Genomic DNA, 8,783 nt, shown 5'->3' with positions numbered 1-8,783 from the left:
GGAAAAGAGGGAGGGAGAAAGGGAAGAAAGACAGTGACATCATCATTTTAGAATTTAATTAGCCGACCAAAAAAAGTAGTAGAAAACTTGATGGGAAAGACAAAAATGCAGAGGAAACAGAATAAAGAAGAGAGGAAATAAAAAATTATAATGAAGTTCTGACTAGCATCAGAAATGTAAGCAACTCTTTTTTTTTTTTTTTTTTGTCTTCTAATTATGTTCTTTTTGGTTTTGTTGATTTTTACTATTAAGTGAGTGAGTGTGTGTGTGTGTGTGTGTGTGTGTGTATTTTATTTTGAAACGGTAGAATTTGCTCTGAATGTCAAGGCAATTTCAGCTCCTGCAAGAGACGGCAGTTGAATAGGTAGCAAGCAAAATATAGTCTCTATTATCCTCAGCTAAAAGAAAAAAGAAGAAGAAAAAGAACCCTCTGGGGAATTTGCATACTAGTCAGACTTTGGTGGCTGCTGTGGGTGGTTCCGGCTGAGAGGCCGCTCTATTCTTAGACGTCTGTGCTGAGGCAGGGAGATGGAAATTGTTCACTGCTGCCATTGGACCGTCTTCCAGTCAGTGCTTTTAATGGGGTTCACCTGTCAGATCAAATTTCCCAAACCTGCGTAAAAGGCAGTTGTAATCAGACGTGTCACCCCCTCCTTCTCGTAGCAAATCTCCAAACAGGGCTGTTTCTGTCTGTAAAGGACCAAAATGGAGACTTTCCCTTCCATTAAGAAGATTGCTTTCTTTTTAGGGGCTCAGGGATTTTTTTTTTTTCCATTTTTCTTCACCATTCTTGTTGTTAACAAAAGTGTATCTTAAGTGAATGTATTTACCTCCAGGTGAAAAAGGTGCCCTTTTCCTTTGAGTAACATGATGGGCCTGACTTTCTGGCCGTGTGGCTCTTAAATACAATCCAGTCGACATCAGGGACTGATTTATTCAATTATAAAGCAAGAGTCTTTGGTGCCCTGATCCAACATATTTTCTACTTGAAAAAATTCATAGCTTAAAAAGCCAGAAGATAGTGAGGTTGCCAATAGCGTTTCTAGTGATTGAAACTCAGTCTTTAAGATACAGATATTTTTAAGGTCTCAGAATATTGAGGTTAAGTTTTAAAAAACAAATTTCTTTTTAAATTTAAGCAGCCTTTCCTCACCCACGGCTTCAGGGAAGCCTGCAGCCTGACAGGCTTCGCTTTTGTTACCTGAAATTCTGCCTCAGAATTGGGGACATGCCTGTAAAGTCATAAGAAGATGAGAATTCCTCCAGACAACACTTCTGAGACCCTTTCACTCTAACGCTTTTAAATTCTGGGCATGCAAAAGCGGAAACATATGTGAGGAGAGCAAACACGAACACTTTCTAAATGATTCTAAATTGGTGCTTATCGCTCCATCATTCTGTCAGTCGACCGTTGAGGACATGGACCTGATCAGCAATCCTGTGAGAAAAAGAGAACCTGAGGGAGTTAAAACAAGTGGATACACTCTAGAAGACCAATTAATTTATAAATGAGTGATATTAAAAGTGAATTTTCCTAGACTCAGAGGGAAACATAAAACCATCTTCAAAGGAAACAAAATGGAGAACAAATGTGGTATTTGGACCGTGGGACAATATGAAGGTCAAGCGTACGTGAGATAGAGTTATATGACATTGCAGTTTACTTTAATGTGTACAGTTGTACTCAGTATTCTTTTTCAAGAGCATAGTTCTTTTTCAAACAGACATTCCCTCTAGGAATTTAAATATGTATCCAAGTGGAAGAACATAGCTTCAGAAGGAAAAGTGCTCTTAATAAAATGAAGGCTGAGAGAAACTGGGAGAAATGTACTAAACCAGTGGTTCCTGGACTTTGAGATTTTGTACACTAATAAAATCTCTATCGTTAAAAAGGCATGAAGCATATAGGCTCATGAAAAGAAATTGTTTTTTTTTTAATCAAAGAGATATACCTTTCTGAAAAAACTCTCTATATTACTCTTTTCACTTTTCCATGAGCAGAAAGGGTTAAAAAAAGAAAAAAGAAAAAATTGCAACATCCTGCTCAAATAGCCTTCCCTGAGCTAAAGGATTAAAGATGGACTGCTTGGCTGACCAAAAACAGTATCAATTATAAATGAAACAAACTTTGCTTCCTTTTATAAAGATGCATATAATAGCTCATCTGGTTAATCCCACAAATATTAGTGGCACTGCTATTTGGTATATTCTTAAAATTATCTTCCAATCATCCAATTTCCATACTTGTGCAAATTAGTTAAAAATAAAGATCAAAATAACTGCGCCCGTTTCTCTGGAAAAGCAAAATAGAAGTCAAGATTGAAGATTAACCTCATCACTCTTGAGACAGGACGTTGGATAACAACAAAATAGTAAATTTCCTAAATAGATTTTTTTTTCCATAAGTGAAACTGGACTGAAATTTGCTGTATGTCAAAGCCTTGTATCTGTAAAGGAACAAAAAAAGATGGGTGTCCCAAAGCAGCTCCGGCAGTGAACGTTAATTGATATGTTGAACGTTTCAATGCAGATAGTGTGTTTCAATATACCATGGTATTTCATTTCATGAAAATTAAGATTTTGGGATACTTTATTGGAAAAACTGTATAACTTCTGGCACCTAATAATTTTCCCAACTTTGGCAGCTAAAGAATGTCTACATCTTCTCAGCACCAGACGGCTGACAACCAATTCCCTAATGTACACTGGACCTGGGTCTCGACTGCACCAAATGAAAGAAGACTTCAAGAATGGCCAAGTGGCGTTCCTGGATCGTGGCCATGTGTGGCCTCTGCCTCAGTGGCCAGGGACAGGTTGAAGATGGGCTGTTCTTAGGGCTGAGGCCAGGAATGGTCACCATGGGATGTCTGTCAACCCCTCAGCTCTTGGGGACTTGCGTCTATCCCCATCATACAGAGGCAGTGTCAGCTACTGGACAGGACATTCAAGGTAGACAGACAGAGCTGGTCACCATCGACAAGTTCATTTCAATTCCTGTCAGTTTCCTCCTTGCCGTCTGCACACAGACACTCAGTGTTAGACCCTGGAATCCTTTCTTCTTTGTAAGGGAGATGTTGAACACGCCTGAGTGTGGTGAGTCCCCAAACAACTTGCCTGCTAAGCACAAGTCTGTGTGTTACCTTCCCTTTAAGATCCTTCTTGAGGAGGGAGCAATCTAGGTTAATCCAAAATTAAAATGGATGCCAACATTGTTCCTTCCTGGCTGAGCCAGTCACTCCCACATAGAAGACACTTGCTGCTGATTACACAATTTCAAAGAAGTTTTTCTTAGCGTGGTAAAATTAAGTGTTATGAGCCATGGTTAGGTTAAAATTCTGATTTAAATATTTTGGGTGAGGGGCCTGGTATAGCTCAGGGATAGAGTGCATGCTTAGCATGCACAAGGTCCTGGGTTCAATCCCCAGTATCTCCATTAAAATAAATAAAGAAATAAACTTAATTACCCCCCCCAAAACAAATCTAAGGAAAAATGTTTCAAATAAATAAATACATATTTAGGGGATCACATTTCTGATACTTTTAGATTGCTTGAACACCTACTAGAGTTAGAAAAGAGAAAAATAGCTCAGATTTTAATTCTCCCAGGCAACAACTTTAAATGTAAATAAATGAAGAAAAACGTCCACTTAGTTTCACTTAGCCCTAAATGGCAAATTTATAGTGATTAACGCTACACCAGGAGGCTGATTTGAGTATTCTAATCACCAAAAAGCCTAGTGAAATTTTTTTTTATTAAAAGAAGGGGATGAACAGTGAATTTATAACATATTGCTTCCATCAAGCACATCTATCTGCAAGAAAAGCGTGGTATTTAATATTAGTAACCATTTAAATGCCCTCCATGGTTCAGAGAATCTGTTCTTTCCCCACCACCGCTACCAACCCACCCCCGAGCTATTTTATATAAGCTAGGACACACCCACAATAATTTGGACATTCCTCTGCTGTTTTTTCTTACCTAAAACAGTTGCTTGGTGGTTAATGTGTTTACATATATCTTGTTTGTTGTGCTTCCAAGCATTAATTTCACATTTATTTCACTATAGAAACAAGAACCAAAAGTGCCTAAAGTTGAACATAGATATGAATTAACCCCAACAAGTCTATTTGCCTAATATTCAGTTTCACTGTTTTCTTCTCCCATTTCATCCACTGGCGACACCTTAGGTATGGTCCACACTAGGCTACTGAGAAGATAATTGGAGTACTTTTTTCTTCTTTTTTATTTCATAACGCATTTGAACCGAATAGGGTCATCCTCATCCACCATATCGCTCATGTCCCTTTGGGAATTAATTCATGTATACTAGCCCTTCACAAATTCTGCAGAAAATTTTCTAGGTTAGAGTATGAAATTGTATTTTACTCTGGGTAATTACCATCCAATCCAACCCCCCTATCCCTGCAAAAAAAAAAAAAAAAAAAAAACTTCCACTTAACTGAGAATCATGAGGAATTTTGGGGTGGCTAGGGTTCAATTCTTTTTTAAGTATTTTATGTTGGAGATTTGGTGGCTAATATCCAATTGGAAAAGACCCAAATCAACATCAAGAGAGTTGAAGCAACTCATCTTACATTACAGAACAGATGCACATGGCTGGCTGCTCCGAAAGCCGCTCCTGACCCCCAACCTCCAACCCCTCCCCATCTACGGAACTTGAGCAAACGGAGGAGCACTGTTTCAGCTCTGGGGAAGATTTCAAGGGATGAGGTGACATCACAGCTGTTGCTACATACCTATCCATCCTATAAATCTGCCATCAGGCACGTACACAAACTATTAAATATTTCAGACGGGGCTTTGCCCTAACCGTCTTGTAAGTAGAGCAGGGAAGCCCCGCAGTTTAAATGTAGCTTAAAAGCCATACAAGTCGTTCATGCTAAACCTGAACAGGATTAAAGTCACTGCCCTCCAGCATACTGCTCAACACTCAGGGCCCCTTGCCTGGCTCTCTCACAACAATGATAAACAGATAAAACAAAACCATCTTCAGTGGTTTCACAACTGACGTACGTGGCATGTTTCTTTTAAGATCTTGGAGTTCTCTTCTCTCCAGCCCTTCGTGATCAACTCCGTTTATTGTCTGTCTTCCAATGTATTTTATTCAAAATATTTGTGACTTTTAAGTAAATTCATCACAACCCCATTTTTATGGGGTACATCATAGACATAGTAAGTTTTTAGTTTCGATTCTTCTAAGATTTACTGACACCGATGAGCTAATTTTTTGAAACAGATAAGGTTGAGGCTCCTGCTTTATATGTCTGTCCAAATATATTCATGAAAACGCCCAATACATAAGTTCTGTCTGTCAGTAATTACTGGGGAGGTGGGGGCGCGGGGCAGGGCGGTGGTGGTAAAAGAAAACCAGGAGTCTTTGTGACTTCATTTTAATTGTTTAACTTTATTACTGTTGCACCATTTATACAATTACATATAATTTCAATGCATCCATTGTACTTTTTTTTTGTTTTTTTATTTTTATTTTTATTTTTATTTTTTTTCCATTTTCCAATGAGTGGTGTGGTGGTGTCTGTGACACGGAATGGAAGAGAAACTGGAACTGCAATGAACGCAGACTTTTTTTTTTTTTTTTCATTTCCACTGACCAATAAACAGAACTACAGGTGCACCCAACCACGGACATGCATTAACTCGTCATGAGAAAATCTAGGGAGGCTAAGTAGGATGAGAGAATGTTTGTTACTCCCAAAAATACCTGGGGAGGAAGAATGGAGTCTTGGCCTTGAGATACATGTGGACAGGCTAAGTGGGCTGTCTGAAAGTTGGCATTCATTCACGACATTAAAAAAATACCAAAATAAGAAAGGCTGTAAATTAAAAAGAAAACACAGAAAATACTGCTCTCATAAAGATCTGATTGCCTTGGCACAGGCCCTGCGGGCAGAATCGAACACTCCGACTCCCCTTGCAGAAGGCAGGATGTTGGGATCTTAGTGGCAGAGTGCATGGAACAGCGGTTCAGGTACAAAAGATGTACTTTACTTTCAGACATTGAGCTTGAAAATCCAGAACTGACTGGCAGAGTTGACTGAAGGTATATTAGATATTTCCCCACAAAAATACTATTTGGATTCTCCCCACCCCCTCCCTCCCTCGATGGGACATCATCCTTTTTCTTGGGCAATACATCTCATTACTTCCAATTTGAAACAAGTTAGTATAGGAGAGAGAGAGACAGAGAGAGAGAGAGAGACAGAGAGACAGGTTGCTGTTAGACGGTATTCTTTTTTTCCATAGGCTGTCCGTGTTACTCTTTGACTGCTACGGTTTGATCCGAATTAGCTGCCGGCGCCTCGGCCGGTTTAACCTCGTCTGCGGGGGCCTGGGCCTTGGGCGTGGAACTGGGTGCTTCCGTGGCTGCGGGGGTCTCCTTGGAGGATGGGGCAGCCTCAGTGCTGCTGGGTTTTGAGTCTGAAGCTGGGGCCCCGTCACTTTTCGTCTCCTGCGCGGCAGGAGCGGCGGGAGCCTCAGTCTTTGTGGGTTCCCCTCCCTCCTTGCCCTTGTCATCCTTGGCGGGGGCGGCAGGCTCCTCGGCCTCCGAAGCCTTGGGGGCGTCGCCGCCCGCAGCGGGGCCCGAGGCGGCCGCCGGCTCCTGCTCGGCATCCTTCGGGGGCTCCGGCTTCCCCTCGCCTCCCTCCGTCTGCTCAGGCTCTGCCTTCGGGGCGTCTTCCTTGGCTGCCTCTGTGTCTTTCTCGCCTTCTTTGTCTTCGGGCTTGGTGGCCGCGTCCTGGGCATCCTTCTCGGGCTTCTCGTCCTTGCCCTCCTTCACCTCCGGGGTCTCCGCCGCCGCCTGGGTCTCGTTCTCCTTGGGGGTTCCCTCCTCTTCTGTCCCAGCTCCTTCGGCCTTCTTGTCCTTGTCCTTGGCCTTCTCATCATTCACATTGTACCCCTTCTTCTTCTTGCTCAGTTTGCCTCCCATCTCGGAGTTCTGTAACACAACGGGAAACAACACACAACGAGAAAAGAGTTACTTGTGGCTCCGGACGGAATGTGCGCGTCCTACTAAACCCATAGGTCGAAATCCTACCCGCCAGTGTGATGGCAGGAGGAGGTGGGCCTTGGGGAGGTGACCAGGGCAGCAGGTGGAGCCCCGGCTGATGGGATAAGTGCCCTCCCAGAAAAGACCCCACCGCTCAGCTCCCTGGTCCCCTTCCCATATGAGGACGCAGCCAGGACCCAGCCGTCCACGACCACAAAGCAGGTCCCCACCAGACACCAGATCTGCCTGCACTTTAATCTAGGATGTTCCATCCTGCAGAACTGGGAGAAATCAATTTCTGTTGTTTATAAGCACTCGGTCGGTGGTAATCTGTTACAGCGCGCCAACGGACAAAGATGTCTATGGAGTATAAAAACTGAAGAGGCTTCTGTTTACAAAGTGAAGAGTTCAGGAAGGATGCTCCTGAACTGTACACTTGAAAATGGTTAACATGGGAAGTCTTAGGCTACATGTACTTTGCCACAATTAAACATATAAAAAAAAAGTGTATCATAAAGTCAAACACTCAGTTATAAAAGGTCTAATCGCAGCCAGCAGAGGACCTATTAAGCTGAGATCAAAGAATCGGTAATTAAAAGAGTAAGCTTGTTACTCACAAACATCAGAGCAGTATTTGTTTTTTCTGCTTTCCAATGTCCAACTCAAGCCCCAAATGTTGAGCACTTGTGTACAAGATGACAGGCACAGCCATTTTAAGTCTATATTGTAGTGAGTAAAAGGCTTCATAATTTTAAAATACTTTCCAGAGAAATGGCCCAGCTGGAAAATCACACAAATCACAAATTTCAAGAAAACAATCTCACACTTCAAACTCCATTATTCAAATATGTTCATATATGCACACATGCCTCCAAAGACCAAAAGCAAAGAGGATTTGGTCTATCTCATTATTAAGTAGGACCAGTTAAAGGAGACTATCGCCCAAGAAATGAAAAGCATGGTGTTGCCAATTACATTTAGTTTGTTAGTTATGTCCAACTTCTATTCATTGCTTTCAAGGTATTTTGGGATTTTAAAAAATAGCTCCATGGTAATTAAAAACATCTTTCATTATCACTTTCCTGATGAGAATTCAAAAGAGATACACAACTTCAATGGTCATTAAGAGCCTTTTTCACTCAAAGTTAAGTCTCCAACTTCCCAGAGGCTGACACTAAGTCTGGTATAAAAACCCGTGAATGTATTTGAATCTTGAATTGCTCTCCCCTGGCACCAAAGCATTAATCCTAATCAATCAATTATAAATTTATAAATAACAGATTCAGTGCAGAACCGTTGCCGGAGCTAAACAAGTACTGCGTTTCTTTTTCCTCAAGTGCATTTTTACGACATCAGAGATCAGTGAGAAACTACTGAAATGTTGCTCTTTAGAGGAAAACCGGTTGCCTTTCCTTGATGAAGCATATGACAGAAATCACATGCCAGTATCCTCTTCAGTCCTCACAAATAAGAAGTCCAGTGGAGTGAGAAAGAAAGAGAGAGAGCGCCTTGCCCTGTGCCCCAAGTGTACAGGTGTACATATGAGACCTCCTGGTTCCATTCCAGGTCAGGGCTGTCTCCAGGCAAAATTATAATGTACTCTTTAACCAGTATTTTTTTTTTAAGGTATTATCCATTTAAAACAGAAAATTTGCTGCTTATTCATTCCATTCCTTGGAATCACGATTCATGACAGTGAATAACCTACATTTATCTCATTTAAAAGCCGGGTGTTGGTTAGCAAAGTGCTATTCGTCA

The 8,783-nt window shown here is 41.5% G+C and overlaps 1 protein-coding gene across 1 annotated transcript in view; it reads right to left on the bottom strand.

Moving 5' to 3' along the window:
* Window positions 1-5,406: 5,406 nt before the first annotated feature.
* BASP1 (brain abundant membrane attached signal protein 1) overlaps window positions 5,407-8,783 on the bottom strand; it is a 52,556-nt gene continuing 49,179 nt past the window's right edge. Inside the window, exon 2 of the mRNA XM_032470344.1 lies at window positions 5,407-6,974. Within this exon, the coding sequence (XP_032326235.1) occupies window positions 6,294-6,965 (672 nt within the window). The 5' untranslated portion in view covers window positions 6,966-6,974 and the 3' untranslated portion in view covers window positions 5,407-6,293. The remainder of the gene's footprint in view (window positions 6,975-8,783) is intronic.

Source organism: Camelus ferus, chromosome 3 (assembly GCF_009834535.1).
Source record: "Camelus ferus isolate YT-003-E chromosome 3, BCGSAC_Cfer_1.0, whole genome shotgun sequence".
NCBI lineage: Eukaryota > Metazoa > Chordata > Mammalia > Artiodactyla > Camelidae > Camelus > Camelus ferus.
The sequence above is the reverse complement of the archived record's forward strand: the minus strand, read 5'-3'. Positions and strand labels throughout refer to the sequence as shown.